Source organism: Convolutriloba macropyga, chromosome 2 (assembly GCF_964194025.1).
Source record: "Convolutriloba macropyga chromosome 2, txConMacr16.3, whole genome shotgun sequence".
Lineage (NCBI taxonomy): Eukaryota > Metazoa > Xenacoelomorpha > Acoela > Convolutidae > Convolutriloba > Convolutriloba macropyga.
Window position 1 is genome coordinate 76,758,130 of NC_134469.1, and position 21,732 is coordinate 76,779,861.

A 21,732-nucleotide genomic window follows, 5' to 3' on the forward strand; every position below is an offset into this window, starting at 1 on the left:
GAAAGTATCCCGACAGAAGATCAATGTTTGAGAAGTACATCTTTCCCTCCAGTGAATCAGTAACCTCATTAGTTTGTGGTAAAGGCCAGCATGTTTTCTCTATTTGTTTGTTTAGACCACGGTAGTCTACAACTAAGCGGTAGGTTCCGTCTTTTTTTGGTACCAGTAATGATAGTGCTGCCCAATCAGAGTGTGTTGGTTCGACTAAATCATCTTGTTCCAAGTCTTCGACAATTTTCTTCATGGCTTTTCTTTTCTCAAAACTCATGCTGCCGTATGTACGTCTGAATGGCACAGCATCCTTTTTTAATTTTATTTTATGATAAATTCGGTCGCAAAATCCCATATCATTTGAGTTTCGCGAAAATATCACTTCATATTTTGTGCAAAGTGACCTCGCTTTTGTCATTTCCTCACAAGACAAGCTCATTGAACTTGAGTTCACGTGTTTCTCGAAATAAAATTCGTCCCTATGCTTTTTATTATTGTCAGGGTTATTTTGTTGTACTCTTGAAATTTTTTCAATGTTTTCCGCACATGCGATTCTCGCTTTTTTGTAAACTTTCTTTGATTCCAATGTAGGGTTCAGAGCTCGAACCCATACGACATCATCAACCATGTCATTCAGCGATCTCGCTATTAATAAGTGTGATTTGTCTTCAAACCACTTCAAGGGTTCGACTATAATTTCTGTTTGCTGTGTTATGTTACCTTCTTCATCGATAATTTTGCATTTAATGAAACCCTCGCAGCGACGCGGTAATTCGTGATCCTCAGCAGCTATTAAAAACAGATTCTTATTACTTCGTTGGGATGGGGACAATTGTAAGGTTTTCCCAATTGCCCCGCAAAAAAGTTCGTTCTTTCTGAGATTTAGAATACAGTCAAAATTGTACAAGAATTCCATGCCTAATAAACAAGGCGTTATCTCAATTCTGGTCACTAGAATTTTAACTGTTATTTCACATGTAAATTTCTGAAGTTGAACTTGAATAACTGTTGACCCCATTATAGGCATTTTCCCGTTATTGGCAGCTATTATATTTTTATTGCACATTCTGATCTGGCTCGGTTCCCCCAATTGCCTGTAGAGTGTGTCGCTTATAATAATAACACTACTTCCACTATCAATTAAGGCCATTATCAATTTGTCTTTTAAGATTATTTTTGCAAACAGCGCCTCCACTGGGCTGTTTGCGCCACGCAAGGTTTTTACGTAGCCGGCTGAAAATGAAGCCCTGCCATTTCCAGCTAATACTCGTTTAAAAACGGACAATTTCGTTTGAAGTGATTTGGGCTCCCACATTCGAAACAGTTTTTGAATTCACTAGATGCATGTTTTCGCTGACCGCAACGGCGACATTTTTCTTTCTCGAAACTGACCGCTGCCTTCGACTGCTCGGCACGACTCTCGTGCGATCAATCTCGGCTTCTGTTCTCACCTCCCGGTGTTAGCGAACGCGCTCTACTTTCGTAATTGTTTCATCTATGCTCAGCGATGCTTCTGGTATAGCTATTAGTACTTCTATTTCTATCTCCGTTCTCTCTTGAACCTCGCTTACTACCGCGCAGAAACTCTTTTGGCTGCGCTCCTTGCGACGAAAACTTTTGATTCTCTTGCCTATTAGGTTGATTAGTCTGCAGTGTTCGCACTAAATCGTTAATCGAATTAACCAGTTGTGTGTTTTCATTCGACTGGATGGCAGAAACCCAGGGCTCATTATCCTCCTCCTCAATTCTCGTGACTGCTTCAATGTGTAATGTTCTTTCTAAAGCTCTGTCTAAAGTCATATCCGCGTCACCCAAGTTCTTTCTCAGGTCGAGTCGCACCTGACTCTTTTCTATGTCTGCGAAGAATCCCCTCAAAATGAGATGTTCTCTTATCTCATCAGACTCCTGAGGGAATTCTTTCAAGGCTAAAGTTTGCAAATCACCGAGAAAATTTGTTAATTTTTCACCAGGCTGCTGGACTCCCCTAGCTAGCCTCCCCCGGAACACTACTGGATTTTCATTATAATGTTGTCTGAAAACCTTTACGGTTTTGTCATAACTATTTCTAGTGTCCTCCGAAAGTGTACGATAGAAATCAATAGCCGCCTTTTGTAACCTTAACGCGATATAAAGCGGCCGTTCATCGATTTCGGTCTCGGCGCCGTTTACTGTTTCTTTTCTTTGCCACTTTTTAAGTTGTGACAAGAGCTCAAAAAGTGTAATATAACTTTCGAAATCATTTCGTCCAGTTAACGGTTCCGGTAACAGCGGTTTTGAGGAGTGCCGCGCCATCCTTATTTTATTTAAAAGCTGTTGTTATTCAAAATATATCACTAATTCTGTTCGAAACTCGAACTATTTTTCCGACACTCTAGTTAACAGCTTTTAAATGTGACTGAAACTCTAATTCCCTCTACAATAGATGCAAAAAAACTCAAGGTTTAATGCTTGAGTTTAAGTCAAATTAAGTCAAATTAAAATACTTCTGAACGCTATTTTATTATCAAAAAAACATGTACGCCCTGATTTATGCTATTCGAATTTTTAGGGAGTACTCACTTGAAATTTCCAAGATGGCAGTTGTTGTTGGCGAATCCCGACAGCAGTCCACATTTCCTCTTCCGGGTCGTCGAACTCGAGTTTAAAAATTGGTTTTCAAACAAAAAAAAATAGATTTCTCTTGGAAATTAGTACAACGCTCAATATTATTGGGTGGTGGTTTTCTATTTACTTTTATTCTCTGTCGCCACTATAGCAGCCGCCCGTGCGCAATAAATTGAGCGTGGTACTTGTTTAAAATACAAGGATTGAAGTTTAATTAATAAGTAGATAAAAGCAGAAGAGAATGGTTTCAAATAAATGAAGATTTATTTGAGTGATTGACTCTGAAGGTAGGTTTATTATTCAATGAATGAGTTTTATCCTCAGTTTTGGCCGTACCCAACATCGGTTCTATCACCGTGGTAAATTAACCAAGTAAATACTGATATGTCACAATTGTTAGTATTGCTCGAAGCCCAAGCTTTGTCTATTTCAATCTATCGACACCTATCAAGATTGTGTCAGTCATTAATCAAGTAATAAATTAAAATTTAAACTAAATCTTTGACCTTGAAACCCAAGGTTTTTAGTACACTTATTTTTTACATACGTGTAAAACTCACACTTCCACAAAAAATTGGCAGATCTTTGCTGTTTTTGATATTTCTCAGGAAACTTTTGCGTCGCCATACAAGGTCACGATGCTGATGATACAAAAACTTCACTGTCACAGGCGCAACTTTTTCATTATTCAAACCATGACATGCAGCAAGATCCCAGGACTCTATCCGCACTTGAAGAACGTTGTTCATCAGGTTCAGCACCGTATTCCAAACATTCTCTCCAACATCAATACTATTGAAGATAAGGCAGGTCTTTCTAGATTATCGCTCCAATTCCAGAACTCTGTCTTTAATATCTTCTACGGCATTGTGACACTTCAGTGCAATAATGTTGCCATTGTCTTTTATCAAATTCACAGCTTGATTGATTTCGTTCAATGTTGCCGCACAATCAGGTATCTCATTGTCATCAAGCATGCCTCGCTGGCTCATTCCTAAAACTATTTAATAAGTTTATCACAACAATTAGGCTAAACAAGTGGATCTTGAGTCGAACTGAATATTAAGAATTCCATCATCTGGCATATTTTAAGAGAAAATGAAAAAGAAGTTTCCGTGAAAAATTGTAAAATGATTGACATTCAATGGGATTTTTAGGTACCACAATGAATGAAGAGAAACCTGTGCTCCTTAGAACTCTCTCTACTAACAGTAACACGTCTTCCGCGTTTTCGCAAGAACTTAATGAGTTTATCAAAACTGAAAACAACATGACAATCGATATGAGTTGTTTGTCGAGTTCATCAGACGACGGTGCTGTTTCCACAGATATCAGTGCGACAGGAAAATCGCCTGACGTGGAAAATTACGCAGGCAGATCTGAATTTTCGATTTCGCTTCCTGATGATATACAGCGTGATATTGAAAACGTTGCTACAAAAGCGAACTGTACATACTCTGAAATATTGGATAAAATTTTTATCAAAATGAATGTTGAATGTTTGTTTACTTTTAAAGTCAACAGATTGACATCAGGGTTGAAAGTTAGGTTGCTGCCTCTTTTCGAATCGTCACAATACTTACAAAGTCCAGTGGTACGTTGTCCTTACCATCAGAAGGAGGATCATTTAACACATGAGAAGCATATCGTCAGGTAACTGATGTCTCTAGGTTCAAGATACTTTGACTCTGGTTTTTTAACCTGTGTTGCTAAAGGGTACCAAGCGATTTAGAAAAAATGGAATGTTCTAGAAAATTGTTGTTACTCTACCCCAAGTGATTTGTTACACAAATATATAGGTTATAATATATGGAGTTTGAAAAAGTTATGAAAAAAATGTTACAAAATATAATGGGAAATTGTAGAATGGCTATGTGGCAGATGACATATTCCCATCACTAACCCTAAATGAGTTGGTTTTCAAGTCGCGTCTCATGCTGAAATGATGTTTCAGGTGCAATAGTGTAGGTGTCATGTACGAGGAAGATCCGACAACGGGGAGGCTTTCGGTTGTAATTCCGCTCCAGGATAATGTGCTCGAGTCACCGCATTTTATAAGGTTCGTAATTGTCGATGTCTGTGGAGGCGATAATTCATTTTAAGCAGTACTCCATTTCATTTAAATTGAGCTATTCAGATTATTGAGTTATTGTCGAATCTTTTTAACTGAAACCTAAGTTATCAATTGAAATGGTACTTCTTCAAGTCAAGGTCTGAGCATAAGTCATTAGTAAAGAAATCAAGTCTTTCCCGCAATACCTACCAGGGTTGTTTACGGTGGGAGGGGGGGGGGGGGTATGAGCACTAATCGGGTGACGTTGATGGGGAAAGACACCAGAATTCTTTGCCGTTACTGGCACTAACATTCTTTTTTGTTCTAGCTTTGCTTGCTTAAGCACGTGCATCGGGGGAATCAATAGACAAAATGTCAGACTTTGTTGTACTTTGGAGCGAAAGCAGAATGTAATTGGAAGACGTACAATCGGCCTCAAGATATCAACCTGTCCTGGCAGAGAGAGAAAGAATGAAGAGAGGAAAGTAAACGAGAACCATCGTCGCAATCCGAAGGCCTCAAGTTTAAAACGACCTCTTGCAGTTTGCCCAGATGACGCGGTTCCCACGCCTCCTAAAGTTCCAGAACATATCTGTCAGACTAGCGACTATCGCTTGAATCCGGATAGAGATGGAGTGTTTAGGATTTGCATCGAAGTGCGAAATGAAGATCTGGCTCGGTTTGCCTACATGCAGAAAGCTTTCTTGGAGAATGCCGATTCATACGATGCGACGGGTGGATACTTTTTTCGTTCAAGGGTCACATCTAGATCTTCCAATGACAGTGGAAATACAACTCCGACAAACAATCTAGCCTGATTTGTTTTTCCAAATTATGCCACAGTCATTCAAACTGTGAATCAACTCATCGCAACCTTTTGTTACATTTGTTGTTGCTTTAGTGAAGTCTTTAATAATGACACAGATGTAAAGCATCCCTACTCACTGTTGCATTTTAGGCAGTGATTTATAATAGCGTTTATAGCAATAATGGTGCTGAGAAAAGCCGGACAATCAGCTATCTTAACAGGGTGCGATAACAGTTGTCCGTGTAGAATTGTCATAAGCTGAAATCAAGGAGCAAATTGAATGTTTGTATTACCTCATTTCTATGAGTTTTGAAAGCTCAAATATACTTTGTAAAGAATTACTTTTTAAAGAAGCAAACGAAAACGTATAAAGGTTATTTACGTTTTAACGTATAACAGGAAAAAGTATAAATAATTTTGCAAGATCAGCAAAAAATGTTAAAAATTGACAACTTAAGTTGAGACTGAGCCATGAATGGCCACTGCCTCCCTCGTTTTCAAAAAATGCAGTAGTTGACAAATGGCAAAAGTGTCATTAACCTTAGTTATTATGAGCACCCCTCGGCAGAAAAACTTAAATTACGAAATCCTTTGTTTTCGTGCCATTTACGTTTGCGACGTAATTTTTTTTGCTTAAATATCGCTTGTCATTTAATCAAATTTTTGTTTAATTGCTCTCTAACGAGGTTTGAAGCAAACATTTTGATTGTCTTTTTTAAAGAAATTATGAAAAGAAATCTTTATACTTGAGCCATACCAATTGTCACTGCTGATAAAATAGCAAAAACCAATTTTTAAACGCTTAAAACTTGATATGACATCTGCTCTCATATGCTTCTATGCGTCGAATATAGACCTATCCTAGCACAGAACCACAAAGTTTTTCCAAAATTCAGTATGGAGACTTGCATTGTAGGCAAACTTTTGCGATTATAAAAAGTTTTAATGAACATAAAGTTGAACAAAAAATGTTTTTGTTGAACTGATTTAAAACGAAAAATTGTAGCTTCACCGAGGAGTGTTTGTCGCAGAGTTTATCAATTAATCTTGTTATGCAAAACATTACTTCAAACGTTTTCAGGTTTTCGAACCCTGGCTTATCTTTGCCCCGCAATGTTTGTGAAATTGTTGCTCCGTAATGTGAAATTAACTTTTAATTCCTTAAGCACCCTTAACAAAGAGCAAGAGCTGGAATGGGTGGTGGTGATGAAAATGGCCCCAAAATGACAAACAGAAACAAAGATTGAAATCGCGTCTTTTGTCTCTATTTGATACGAAAGACGAGATTTCAATCTTTGTCATTTCGGGGCAATGTTTATCAGCGCCACCCATTCCATCATTTGCTCGTTGTTTGAATGCAAAGGAATTGCCAACTGATGCAAAAAACAGATTAGGTGTACATGTGTATCATACAGAGAGGAAAAGTCCATATTGTAAAACAGGCATAGTAAACATTCATTGTGAAAAAGCTGTTTCACGTCACGGGCTTGGCTATGCAATAGCCAGGCACGATAGATTTTGCAATAGGCATTTGTCAGCTTGCTCTGGCAAGCTTACCCCCTGTAGAAAAGGAGAACACTATTTTTCCAGGATTGAAAACTGAGCTCTATTTGAGCTCTTTTCTATCCTGGAAATGTTTAATCTTTTGGACTCCGGCAAGCTTACCCCCTGTAAAATAGGAGAACACTCTATATTTCCAGGATTCAAAACTGAGCTCTCTTTTTTACTCTTTTTATCCTGGAAATGTTTAATCTTTTGGACTCCGGCTGGTCATACTTGATCGAGCTTGTAAATCGACATAACAGAGCCAACAAAATCAAGATAATGCTATTCCTGCGACCAGCTTTCCTTCCAAACTTTGAACAATGTCGCCTGGAGTCATGAGCCTTCACCAAGAACAGTGACCACAACAGTTCATCTTCCCGCTGCTTATCATCAAACATTAGAAAATTTTTGGATCCTTTGCTGTCGAGAAAACACATAGAGACCATTTTTACCTGAATAGTTTAAGGTTAACTATAAAATTGGGATCTTGCGACGCTTTTGTTTTTCATTTTCTATTTTGGCCAACTGTTTCCGCAAGGAACTGTTTCTTTTCCCAGTCAGCAACAGAGCATGTCGTCACCTCCGCTGTGTTCTGAGACATTCAAAGGATACTGAAATGACTCACTAGTTGCAATTTTGAAATCTCCTCAATTTAATCAGTCGTTTATGGTTAACAAAAAAAATTTGATACTTTCAGGATTGCGCTTTTATGGAAAGTGAAAAGAGCCTTTGAAAATGCCAATTAGTCGGATATTAATACAGTCTTCGCTCGGTTTCCTGTCGTGGCTCTTAAATTCGCTGAAATAACAGATCACTGAGAAACCACAGTTCTTTTGGTGGCATTTTTTTGAAGTAAATTTTAATATGGTTTTTGGCAAGGAATTGCAAAATATTTTGCTGGGCGAAAAGCTTTACTGAAAAAAATATTCTAAAAATCGACTACTGTAGACAAGTGACCACCGAAATTTCGTACACTTGTGCGTCAAAGTGATGCTTGGTTGAGGAAAAATATATATATATATATATATATATATATATATATATATATCTCGACCTGTCAAAGCAGACTGTTTCTGAAAGCTTAGTCAGCATATAGTTCTTTCTGTACAACACTTTTGTCTCCTCGGGTGTTATAAACAACTGCAGCCAATGAATAGACTTCATTTTCAAATTTTTGTACGCTTATTTTTTGATTATTTTCACATTCTTTACCATATAAAAATTACATAACAGCGGAAAACCAAACTCAGAGTTAAAAACTGATGATAAAAAATTTGAAAAAATGATGTCTATTCATTGCAGTTGTTATATTTCCTGTGGATAAAAAAGTGTGGTACAGAAAAAACTATATGCTGACTGAGATTTCGGAATCTGTCTGTTCTGACAGATCGATATATCTACTGCAGCAGAACATGAGAGCTGTCATGGGAAAATTAGTTCGGATTAGGGAGAGTTAATAACACAACTGAACATTTACGAAAAGCAAAAGGATGGCCGATAAGAATCTGTCATTTAGATCTTAAAGCAAATACATTCTTTACAATTGGAGTAGAAATTGCTCCACCGATTGGCTTTTTTATTGCGAGATTGTTAATAACACCTCTCTGTTTTTGTCGCAGAAATTTAGTGACCGGAAAGCTTTTCAGTAAAGGTCGGTAGGAGACTTAGCTATTGTTAGCCCAAGACCAAGAGTAACTAACATTACAAAGCACTGAAGCTGAACTTGTGAAACAAATGATAATTTTTGACTATTGGAAATTGAACTCCAAATAATGACAGACGCGAGTAGCAGTAAAACCTACTCTATTCACAGCATCTTTACGAAATGGCGCGAAAATTTATTTGAGGCCGGCTATCTTTTTTCATATATTAGAGAGATGAGAGTGGTACCATATATATTCATGCTCTCAAGCTCTTAAAAGGTAGTTTTGATTAAAAATTTAAACTTTTCGGGGTACTTATGATTTTTTTTGGGGGGGGGGGAAATTTAGAGATGAAGATTTCTTTTTTTTCTCACGTTTTTTTTGAAAGAAATTTCTTTTCTATCTGAGGGCAGATGTCTAGCATTAATGTATTGCCCAAAATTATGTATGAAATTTGGGATGCTTTTCCCAAACATTAGATTATATGATGTGAAAAGACGTCTATTAATGTCAAAACTTTTTCAATGTTCTTAGTAGACAATGGTCACTTTTGCTAATTTTATTTTCAACTATGATGGCAGCTTCTTCGTTGTTAACTCAGAGATTTTAAGAAAGACAAGGAGGATCGGTAATCTGCGTTCGCACATAAAGTTCCGACCCCGCTCATCTACATTTTTCACTTAATTGTCTATCTAATGAGAAAGAGATAAAAAAAATTAAATATCATTCATTAAACTACTACACGAATAAAACAATCTACTTTAGAGGGCAGATGAAACCTGTGACTACCATAATCTGACTACCAGAAAAGGCGGCGATAAAAATCAAATGATTACAAATAATAATTACGACCAAAACTCATTGTCCATTTTTTTGGAAACTATTAGTAACCAAATGAAAATGGCATCAGATTAAGCTTATACTAACGAATATTAACTTCTACTTCATTCGAAAAAATTTAGGACTTTTCGTTAATGCGACTTGGTAACAAGTCAACAAGAAATGAGCAACAGGGCAAAGTTTAATAAAACCATTGCTTTGTTTGAAAAGAATCGTGAAATTGATTAGAAACATTATGCATCAAATGAAATCATTAAGAGATTATTTTATACCTCCATAGGGAGCGATTGAGACCTTTCATTATCCAGGATATGTCATACGACTACAAAAAGAATGACAAATACAGGCAAAAAAAATGCACGAAAAAGTTTGAAGGAAAACGATGTCCCAGCCAATTAAACATTAAGCTGTTCACTAAAAACTTTAAAAATTTTTCACTGCGTTTTTTTTAAATGACCAGAGGACCGCCCATGATTGTAATACTGTGAAAAGAAAACAAAAATTACAAAAATGGGCGAATTTGCAAAAATCCTGAATATTTTTTAAACAATTGTTGTACCAAGAACAAAGACCATTTGAGGAAAACCGTTATTAAGAGCAACATGTAGTTCAATAGATAACGGATTTGACTTGTCTATAGAGATGCTTCGCTACAAGTTAACAGAAAAATGATTGGCAAATCTCAGAAATTCAATATATTTTAAAAAAACAAATATTTTCAGAACTCTTAGCCCACAGAAGCTTTCGACTAAAAGAGTAGAGAGTTTATCTTGAACCTTCTTCGAAAACTAATTGCGCCTGTTATTAGTGAGACTAGTTTATAAGCCTATAAGATAACATTAAATACAAGCTGAACTAAAAATTTCACAACTTTACGAAACCAAAGTTATGAAGCCATTCAATTTATAAAAAAAATTATTCGCAAGAATATTAAATCTTTATTTGCGTCTCCTATGAACATTATAAAGGGTTGATGTAAAACAACTATCACAAAATGAATGCAAAAAGGACCACAAAAAATGAAGAGTATCTAAATTTCACAAAATTATTCTGAAACAAATCGTTTAGACCCTGAAGACAGCAGTCAAAACGTTTAACGAACAGATGAATTATTTTTTGGTTCAACAAAACATTAAAATATCTCTCAATAATGAGGCTAAGTTGCGAAAATGATACAACATTGTAAAATATGAAAAACGGAAACCAGAGCAGAAAGGGATAAGTTGACGAATACTTCATTTTTTTGTAGAAATTTAAATTGAACATCAATAAAACCATTAGCTATATACAGATACCATTTATTAAGTTTATTTAGACATCTATATTTGAGACCTTTAGTTACCCAATATTTGGCATACGATAACAAAAATTAAAGAGGGCAAAAATAAAAAGCTCCAAACTCTGCAAGGGAACTGTGTCGCAGCCCTTAAGAAACCATATGTTATGCAAACAATAGATGTGTTCAGTTACGAATTTTGTGAAGCTTTTTCAGTTAGATTGTTAAGTAGTGTGACAATTTGCCAGAGAAGCAAAAACAACAGCAAAAATGGGCAATTAAGCACAAACATCACAAAATTTTGCATGGAAACTCGTATTACCAAAACAACGAAAACGTTCTTTAAAAGCAATCCGCCGAAAAATTATTTTATTCTATAGTAAAAAAAGGTTTGAACAGAGACGAAGCTAAATGTTGGCAGAAACAATATAAAAATTGACAAGTTAAAAAATCACTGAAATTTCTTTAAAACAAATACATTCAATGAAATAAGAGACATTATGTAGCAATCGAATGCATGGTACAGGTTCACTTACACCTCTTGAAGAAGTCAGTTAGATCTTTGAGTGGTAAACTTAGTAATCTGACTGCAAAAAGATTAACAATTGAATGCAAAACACAATAATTTAGATAAAAATTACTAAAACTCTTCTTCGAAGCGATAAAGATGATTGTTCCCTGAAAACAAACTATATATTCATTCCGCCTCAGTTTTACGTAATTGGGAGCTGTCATTAATGAAGCCATGAATAAAAAATTTTGTCATTATTAACATTAAAAAAACAAAAGTTATGTATTTTGAAAAAGCTCCAAACTCTGCAAGGGAACTGTGTCGCAGCCCTTAAGAAACCATATGTTATGCAAACAATAGATGTGTTCAGTTACGAATTTTGTAAAGCTTTTTCAGTTAGATTGTTAAGTAGTGTGACAATTTGCCAGAGAAGCAAAAACAACAGCAAAAATGGGCAATTAAGCACAAACATCACAAAATTTTGCATGGAAACTCGTATTACCAAAACAACGAGAACGTTCTTTAAAAGCAATCCGCCGAAAAATTATTTTATTCTATAGTAAAAAAAGGTTTGAACAGAGACGAAGCTAAATGTTGGCAGAAACAATATAAAAATTGACAAGTTAAAAAATCACTGAAATTTCTTTAAAACAAATACATTCAATGAAATAAGAGACATTATGTAGCAATCGAATGCATGGTACAGGTTCACTTACACCTCTTGAAGAAGTCAGTTAGATCTTTGAGTGGTAAACTTAGTAATCTGACTGCAAAAAGATTAACAATTGAATGCAAAACACAATAATTTAGATAAAAATTACTAAAACTCTTCTTCGAAGCGATAAAGATGATTGTTCCCTGAAAACAAACTATATATTCATTCCGCCTCAGTTTTACGTAATTGGGAGCTGTCATTAATGAAGCCATGAATAAAAAATTTTGTCATTATTAACATTAAAAAAACAAAAGTTATGTATTTTGAAAAAGCTCCAAACTCTGCAAGGGAACTGTGTCGCAGCCCTTAAGAAACCATATGTTATGCAAACAAAAGATGTGTTCAGTTACGAATTTTGTAAAGCTTTTTCAGTTAGATTGTTAAGTAGTGTGACAATTTGCCAGAGAAGCAAAAACAACAGCAAAAATGGGCAATTAAGCACAAACATCACAAAATTTTGCATGGAAACTCGTATTACCAAAACAACGAGAACGTTCTTTAAAAGCAATCCGCCGAAAAATTATTTTATTCTATAGTAAAAAAAGGTTTGAACAGAGACCAAGCTAAATGTTGGCAGAAACAATATAAAAATTGACAAGTTAAAAAATCACTGAAATTTCTTTAAAACAAATACATTCAATGAAATAAGAGACATTATGTAGCAATCGAATGCATGGTACAGGTTCACTTACACCTCTTGAAGAAGTCAGTTAGATCTTTGAGTGGTAAACTTAGTAATCTGACTGCAAAAAGGTTAACAATTGAATGCAAAACACAATAATTTAGATAAAAATTACTAAAACTCTTCTTCGAAGCGATAAAGATGATTGTTCCCTGAAAACAAACTATATATTCATTCCGCCTCAGTTTTACGTAATTGGGAGCTGTCATTAATGAAGCCATGAATAAAAAATTTTCTCATTATTAACATTAAAAAAACAAAAGTTATGTATTTTGAAAAAGCTCCAAACTCTGCAAGGGAACTGTGTCGCAGCCCTTAAGAAACCATATGTTATGCAAACAATAGATGTATTCAGTTACGAATTTTGTAAAGCTTTTTCAGTTAGATTGTTAAGTAGTGTGACAATTTACCAGAGAAGCAAAAACAACAGCAAAAATGGGCAATTAAGCACAAACATCACAAAATTTTGCATGGAAACTCGTAGTACCAAAACAACGAAAACGTTCTTTAAAAACAATCCGCCGAAAAATTATTTTATTCTATAGTAAAAAAAGGTTTGAACAGAGACGAAGCTAAATGTTGGCAGAAACAATATAAAAATTGACAAGTTAAAAAATCACTGAAATTTCTTTAAAACAAATACATTCAATGAAATAAGAGACATTATGTAGCAATCGAATCTATGGTACAGGTTCACTTACTACTTTTGAAGAAGTCAGTTAGATCTTTGAGTGGTAAACTTAGTAATCTGACTGCAAAAAGATTAACAATTGAATGCAAAACACAATAATTTAGATAAAATTTACTAAAACTCTTCTTCGAAGCGATAAAGATGATTGTTCCCTGAAAACAAACTATATATTCAATCCGCCTCAGTTTTACGTAATTGGGAGCTGTCATTAATGAAGCCATGAATAAAAAATTTTGTCATTATTAACATTAAAAAAACAAAAGTTATGTATTTTGAAAAAGCTCCAAACTCTGCAAGGGAACTGTGTCGCAGCCCTTAAGAAACCATATGTTATGCAAACAATAGATGTATTCAGTTACGAATTTTGTAAAGCTTTTTCAGTTAGATTGTTAAGTAGTGTGACAATTTACCAGAGAAGCAAAAACAACAGCAAAAATGGGCAATTAAGCACAAACATCACAAAATTTTGCATGGAAACTCGTAGTACCAAAACAACGAAAACGTTCTTTAAAAACAATCCGCCGAAAAATTATTTTATTCTATAGTAAAAAAAGGTTTGAACAGAGACGAAGCTAAATGTTGGCAGAAACAATATAAAAATTGACAAGTTAAAAAATCACTGAAATTTCTTTAAAACAAATACATTCAATGAAATAAGAGACATTATGTAGCAATCGAATCTATGGTACAGGTTCACTTACTACTTTTGAAGAAGTCAGTTAGATCTTTGAGTGGTAAACTTAGTAATCTGACTGCAAAAAGAATAACAATTGAATGCAAAACACAATAATTTAGATAAAGTTTACTAAAACTCTTCTTCAAAGCGATAAGAATGATTTTTCTCTGAAAACAAACTATATATTCATTCCGCCTCAGTTTTACGTAATTGGGAGCTGTCATTAATGAAGCCATGAATAAAAAATTTTGTCATTATTAACGTTAAAAAAACAAAAGTTATGTATCTTGAAAAAGCTCCAAACTCTGCAAGGGAACTGTGTCGCAGCCCTTAAGAAACCATATGTTATGCAAACAATAGATGTGTTCAGTTACGAATTTTGTAAAGCTTTTTCAGTTCGATTGTTAAGTAGTGTGACAATTTGCCAGAGAAGCAAAAACAACAGCAAAAATGGGCAATTAGGCACAAACATCACAAAATTTTGCATGGAAACTCGTAGTACCAAAACAACAAAAACGTTCTTTTGAAACAATCCGCCGAAAAATTATTTTGTATTCTATAGGAAAAAAGGTTTGAACAGAGACGAAGCTGAATGTTGGCAGAAACAATATAAAAATTGACAAGTTAAAAAATCACTGAAATTTCTTTAAAACAAATACATTCAATGAAATAAGAGACATTATGTAGCAATCGAATCTATGGTACAGGTTCACTTACTACTTTTGAAGAAGTCAGTTAGATCTTTGAGTGGTAAACTTAGTAATCTGACTGCAAAAAGAATAACAATTGAATGCAAAACACAATAATTTAGATAAAGTTTACTAAAACTCTTCTTCAAAGCGATAAAAATGATTGTTCTCTGAAAACAAACTATATATTCATTCCGCCTCAGTTTTACGTAATTGGGAGCTGTCATTAATGAAGCCATGAATAAAAAATTTTGTCATTATTAACATTAAAAAAACAAAAGTTATGTATTTTGAAAAAGCTCCAAACTCTGCAAGGGAACTGTGTCGCAGCCCTTAAGAAACCATATGTTATGCAAACAATAGATGTGTTCAGTTACGAATTTTGTAAAGCTTTTTCAGTTAGATTGTTAAGTAGTGTGACAATTTGCCAGAGAAGCAAAAACAGCAGCAAAAATGGGCAATTAAGCACAAACATCACAAAATTTTGCATGGAAACTCGTAGTACCAAAACAACAAAAACGTTCTTTTGAAACAATCCGCCGAAAAATTATTTTGTATTCTATAGGAAAAAAGGTTTGAACAGGGACGAAGCTGAATGTTGGCAGAAACAATATAAAAATTGACAAGTTAAAAAATCACTGAAATTTCTTTAAAACAAATACATTCAATGAAATAAGAGACATTATGTAGCAATCGAATCTATGGTACAGGTTCACTTACTACTTTTGAAGAAGTCAGTTAGATCTTTGAGTGGTAAACTTAGTAATCTGACTGCAAAAAGAATAACAATTGAATGCAAAACACAATAATTTAGATAAAGTTTACTAAAACTCTTCTTCAAAGCGATAAAAATGATTGTTCTCTGAAAACAAATTATATATTCATTCCGCCTCAGTTTTACGTAATTGGGAGCTGTCATTAATGAAGCCTTGAATAAAAAATTTTGTCATTTTTAACATTAAAAAAACAAAAGTTATGTATTTTGAAAAAAGGGAGCACCAAAATTAAATTAAAGAATTTCTGATTGTAGGAATCAATGATATCAAACCTATCCCTGACTTTGCCGTGCGCCAAAAAAACGACCAAGTGTTCCAAAGATTTGCGAATTAGACCAATTATTGATTGAAATACTTCAAATATTAAAAAAAAACAATAATGCATTTTGTATAATTATCTAGTTGAATTTGAAAAACGGCAAAATTTTAATTCCAGAAGCCTCTTATAGGGCGCCGAGTTTCAACTAGCTCTCCTTTGGAATTTAAGGAGATTTTTTCAGCGTTTTCTAGGTCTCCACTTTCGGCAGCTTTTCGGCAACTTAAACAAAGTGGACCAAAAAAGCATATTTTGTGCAGTTTTTGATGAAAAAACTATTTGAATTTTGAAAATTTTATTAAAATTTTTAGCCAAAGAAACTGCAATCAGACAATTTAGCAACGCTCTTCTGTCTTTAACTGTTACAATAACACTCTACTGTTAAAAATTTTAACTTATTTTAAGTTATATTAGCAAACCTGTGCCAAATTTTAGCAAAAAAGTACTGTAAACGTGAATAAAAACTGTCGAATATTCTCAAAACTTTAAACCTCGATAACTCCCTGTAAAAAACGGAATTCGAAATAAAATCTTTTAAATTCCAAGTTCGTTCTTTTTAATGATACCACTCACAACTCTACTAGGAATATATCGATCGGCCAAAGTCGTCAACTAAAAGAAACCATTTGAGTATGTAGTTCCTCCCTGCGCACTAATGTGGGGTTCGGAACAAATAGCTGTATGTAAATGATTATCACCTTTTGCTGTGGAAGAACATCCATAACTGTCTCTAGTTGAGAGAAATAGAAAAGCAATCTTAATCCAATTTCGGGAAAATTGTGAGCATGAGCGGTAATGAAATTTTCTATATTTCAGTAGTTAATTTCGTTGACAAGGCAAACCAAATAAATTTAAAATCACCTTTATTTTGATCATTTCTTTGTTTTTTTTGTACTTGTAGTGAGTCTTTTTATTCCATAAAGCAATTGCGCTCTTTATCTGCCTTGAACATTGTATACGGCGGCGTAGAGGCTTAAGTTTGATATTCCTTGATTCTTCGGATAAAAAATTTTCCATACATCGAGAGCCCCTCCCTCAATTCGGATACGATGAGATGGAAGTTTCCGTTTATGAGATCTAAAAATGAACAACTTTCATCTCCAATTTCTCAATTTCTTTTTGAATAAACATTTTCGAAGTTTTTTATGATTTTGACAGTTACCATCTTTCAATTCTCTGACAGGCGGCATTCTTGCTCTTGATCGAAACTGCTCTTATTCATTATTAAAAAGTCAAATGAAAAGAGCTCAGAAATAAGTTTTGTTTATTTTCGCTCTAACTTCAATTGCAAACGTTCAAATCCAAGAAATACGTAAGTAAGCTACTTGTTTTTGAGATGCATTTTCAATAACATTGCAATTGCCGTTTTCTTTAAGTTTTTTACGAGTCTATTGGGAATCGATAGAATTTAATTGGTCTAGATTCTAGAAAAAATGACAAAAGTACTTTTGAAAGTACTTTTTGTGTGTATAGAAGTAAATCTGGATAGAAGTTTGGGAGTTTTCCATAAAAAGCAGTAAATCGAGTACCACGTGAAATTTATTCAACTTTATTATATTTTCTTCATTTCAAGCAAGCATTTGCACTGTGGAGTGCAATGTTTTTGAAGATCAAATTGAAGAGATTTCTCGCTGCTTTCAACTTGCCTTTTTAAAATCGAAAGTAGGCAAACTTCAATCAGAAATCTGTATCTTTTCTTTTTTCTAGAATTTAGACCACCTGAATTTCTACCGATTCTCTATTGACTCATAGCAAAATTGAAGGAAAGCAGCAAGCGCAGTAACTGCCTTTCGAATTCAGGTAGCTTTCTATCTAATTCTGCGATTTTAACGTTTACTTTGTTAACTATTGTAGCAGTGGCTTATAAAAGCTCTAATAGCGTCATTTGAAGCTAGCTGAGTTAAGCCATTAAACCGCTACTAGATACCGCTACATTAAAAACAAGCCCCAGTCAATCGTTCGAGAGCAATCGTCCGGCGTTAGTATTAGTGGGTTATGTTTTACATTTAGTCGACTGCTAAACCACTAGAGAGTTATGACAACTTAAAACTGTAGTTGCTAAATATTGAAATAAAATGTTTTGTAAATTTCAACGTTTCAGGTTTATCTTCACGGTATTTTTGTTAGGTTGTTACATCATTTGATGATGTCGGCAACGTTTCATAGCTTTCAGGTTTGACATGCTCTGATTGAGATTAGAGAAATAGTTGGCTCAATAGATGACATCTTTTGTGAATGCGAAAGTCAAGATGTAAATCGAGGCTAGACGCCCAACGGGGTCACTCTCAAGATAGCAGCTGTACAGACTGCTCATCCCCCACAAGTATCAGCCCGGTTCTTACCAGCTGCAGATCTGGTTTTCCTGAGCCGGATGTATCCGAGCATGCATCTGGAGAAAAATTAGGCTTTATAAGCAACAATGGAAATCGGCGAAAAAGTGAACCGTTGCAAGAGCGATCTCAATGCCTATCCGACAGTGTGTTCAATTTGAGCTCATCGCTGTTTAATAAAACAGAATTTAACGCCAAAACTTCAGAAGGTATCAATGATATTGCTCATGAGGCTACAGAGAAGAGCACGTCAACGCCAGTTGTTGGCAAATATGTGAAGAGGTCAACGAAGAGTCCATATATGTTGAGGTCACCTTCTGCAAAATGTGTGAGTGGATCAAGGGTTGAAATTTGTTCAAACAAAAATGGGAAGAAAAGAATGCAGGCAATTTCAACACCAGAGTTTAAGTCGCCTATAATACAGTCTAAGAGACCGAAACTCACAGGGTTCACCTCGGCTGGTAACTTCCAAATTAGTTCAACGATTTCTCCACTGGACAACACTTCAAGCTATAATCAAAACAACCATGGTTCAGTTGCTGATGATTTGGGGTCATTTTTTGGTCTACCCGAGCAGGTGCAGCAAATCTTCGAAGAAACTAGAAACATATCCAAACTGTTTGATTGGCAAATCGAATGTTTAAATTTAAAATCGGTTCAATGCAGGAAAAATTTGATTTACTCTCTACCCACAAGTGGTGGAAAAACTTTGGTAGCTGAAATTTTGTTGCTGAAAGAAGTGATTGCGAATGGCAAAGATGCGATTTTCGTGTTCCCGTTTGTTTCGATTGTTCAAGAGAAGCTCAAAGGTTTCATACCTTTTGCAACGGAATTTGATTTTGTATTAGACGAGTACGCCGGTAGCAGAGGTCAAATTCCGCCAAAGAAGAGGAGCAAAAGTACAATTTTTTTCGGTACTATTGAAAAAGTGCACATTTTGATTAACAGTTTGATAGAAATTGGAGGACTTGATAGAATCGGGCTTGTAGTGGTTGACGAGTTGCACTTGATAGGAGAGAAAGATGCGTCTAGTTCTGGTTCTAATCGAGGAGCGGGGCTTGAAGTTATGCTCTGTAAATTGATGCGAGTTTCTCCAAAAACTCATATTGTCGGAATGACTGCTACATTGAAAAATATTGACGAGGTCGCGTCGTTTCTACATGCTGATATTTACACTAATAAATTTCGACCAGTCGAACTGAAGCAAATGTTCAAATTCTCGGACGCAATTTTTAGAGTCAGTAGCAGTTCTTTAAGTGGTTTTGAGGAAAGTTTGTTCGAAATGGAAAGAATGTCGTCGTATAATTACACAAAAGAGCAGACATTCAAGGATCCCGACCATGTTGTAGGCTTATGCAGTGAAGTTATACCGGAAAGTTCGTGTCTGGTCTTTTGTCCGAGCAAGAAAAACTGCGAAAACGTGGCATCTTTGATTTGCAGTTTTATGCCTCCAGCACTACGGTCTGTGAATAAGGAGGAGAGGGAGGCGCTCGTTAATGAGCTGCAAAGTGACGCAGACGGCAATTTGTGCGCGGTGCTGGGAAAATGTATTCCATACGGAGTGGCATATCATCACTCTGGGTTGACAATGGATGAAAGAAAGGCTATAGAAGATGCCTATCTTCAAGGTACAACTATCAAGTTCCAGAAATTGACTTTTGCTGTTGTATTTCATGTCGAATATCACGTACATTGAAAGCGGTCCTGATTGCGCGCCTTGAAATTCAAGCCGGTATACATTGGTCTGAAACTACGTTTGTTTTTCGTTCTTTGCTATGTCTTTGGGTGCTGCTTCTAGGCTGTTTTGTAATATAGATCCAAATTTAGCGAAGAATTCTTAAATATCTGAACCCGAAAGTATTTTACAAAAAAATATCCACCAAAAACTCATCGAAAGAGCTTGGTATCACTGACTAAATGGTCACGGTAACATAACAAATAATCGTCAATATGTTAATCTTTGAACAAATTTGCAGATCATAACATAACTGAATACCAGAACTTCTGGACGGTTTTTAAATTGGGTGACTTCTGATCTTCGGAATTCAAAATCAATTGTGGTTATTATAGTTCTGTTTGTATCACCAAACCTGGCCATAATTACTTGTTCTAGGTGTGTTGTGTCTTCTGTGTTGCACCTCAACCCTAGCAGCAGGTGTCAATCTGCCAGCCAAGCGAGTTATTATCAGGTCTCCCTATGTGGGAAGAGACTTCATCAGCCCAACTCAGTACAAACAGATGATTGGGCGGGCAGGGAGAACTGGCTTCTCCTCCGAGGGAGAGTCTATTCTCATTGTCAACAAAATTTCGGACAGGTGCAAGATTGAAAAGTTAGTTCGCGAAGAATCTGAGTACTGTAAGAGTGGCTTACTTTCAAAAAACACAAATGTTCTCAAATCAGTTCTGTTGTCACTAGTTGGCCTGAATGTTTGCAAGTCTCTAAATGACGTGCAAGAGTTTCTGTCATCAACGCTTGCAGCCAAACAGCAAGGTGAATTGAAAATAGACCTTACCAGATTGTTACAAGACCTAATTGACTTCGGTCTGATGAAAATGATCAAAGACGCCGACGAACGTGAAGATCTGTCAACTTTAACTATTACCCAATTGGGAACTGCTTGCTATAAAAGTTCCCTCCCTCTGGACAATGTTACAAATATATACAAAGATTTAGAGACAGCTTCCCAACACTTAGTCGTAGATTCCTATGTTCATCTTTTGTACGTTTGTGTTCCTGATGAAAACGGATTATTAGATGTGTCCCATGATTGGAATCATTACTTGAACTTATTTGGAACCGCTGACTCCACAATTGTAACGTGCGCTAAGTTTTTGGGCATTACAGAGCGGCTGTTAATATCTAAAGCAACGGGAAGTTCAAAATCAGATTTAAACAAATTTGATCATACCCTCGCCAAATTTTACTGTGCAATGATTCTTAATGATTTGGTTCTGCCAACAAATATTTGGGATGTTGCCAAAAAGTACAATGTGCCAAGAGGTCTGGTACAGAACTTACTGAGTTCAGCGTCAAGTTTCTGCTTCCATTTGACGCAGTTTTGCAAAAATCTCAGTGAGTTTTGGGCATTGACCGAATTGCTTCAAGTAATTCAAAAGAAACTGAACTTCACATTCAGCCAAGAGCTCCATGTCTTGATGGAAATTCCTCATGTTAAGTACGGACGAGCGAAGCAACTGTTTAATGCAGGCTACAAGACGCTGGCTTGTGTTGCCAATGCTAATCCACAAGACGTCATGAAAGCGTTGGAAGGAAGCATCACGTTCACGGGTTGTAAAGGCTTAGTGCAAGGTGCCCAGCTGGTCTTAAATGAGAAAATTGATGCTCTGCGAGACGAAGCAGAGGAACTAAAAGTGGTTCCTGCTGACTTGAAAATTGAGTAATAATTAATTATTACCATTAAAGTGCAATATTGATTTTGAAATTGTAATTATTTGTCCTCTAAATTTTGTTTTTCTGATCTGATAGAATAGAAATCTTGATTCCGCTGTTTTTTTAAATTAAAAATCTTCCATGAGATAAGTTTTTCTTGTAGAACTTACTTCATTGTTTAACGCTACCCTTGGC

The 21,732-nt window shown here is 35.5% G+C and overlaps 5 protein-coding genes across 6 annotated transcripts in view; 3 read left to right on the forward strand and 2 right to left on the reverse strand.

The window, feature by feature from the left end:
- Positions 1–3,619, reverse strand: part of LOC142334721 (peroxisomal biogenesis factor 3-like) — a 308,737-nt gene extending 305,118 nt beyond the window's left edge. The window contains exon 1 of the mRNA XM_075382971.1: positions 3,593–3,619. The gene's annotated coding sequence lies outside the window, so the exon portion shown is untranslated. The remainder of the gene's footprint in view (positions 1–3,592) is intronic.
- LOC142334718 (uncharacterized) overlaps positions 1–3,625 on the reverse strand; it is a 279,385-nt gene extending 275,760 nt beyond the window's left edge. For both annotated transcript variants that reach the window (XM_075382969.1, XM_075382968.1), the window contains exon 1: positions 3,596–3,625. The gene's annotated coding sequence lies outside the window, so the exon portion shown is untranslated. The remainder of the gene's footprint in view (positions 1–3,595) is intronic.
- LOC142334720 (uncharacterized) overlaps positions 1–21,732 on the forward strand; it is a 75,404-nt gene that overhangs the window by 41,445 nt on the left and 12,227 nt on the right. The window lies entirely within an intron of this gene.
- On the forward strand, positions 3,722–5,794 carry LOC142334722 (cellular tumor antigen p53-like). The gene is made up of 3 exons (XM_075382973.1): positions 3,722–4,248; positions 4,550–4,654; positions 4,977–5,794. Exons 1-3 carry the CDS (start codon positions 3,740–3,742, stop codon positions 5,464–5,466), a joined length of 1,104 nt encoding a protein of 367 aa, XP_075239088.1. The 5' UTR covers positions 3,722–3,739; the 3' UTR covers positions 5,467–5,794.
- Positions 17,921–21,687, forward strand: LOC142334713 (helicase POLQ-like). The gene is made up of 2 exons (XM_075382957.1): positions 17,921–19,774; positions 20,260–21,687. Exons 1-2 carry the CDS (start codon positions 18,052–18,054, stop codon positions 21,546–21,548), a joined length of 3,012 nt encoding a protein of 1,003 aa, XP_075239072.1. The 5' UTR covers positions 17,921–18,051; the 3' UTR covers positions 21,549–21,687.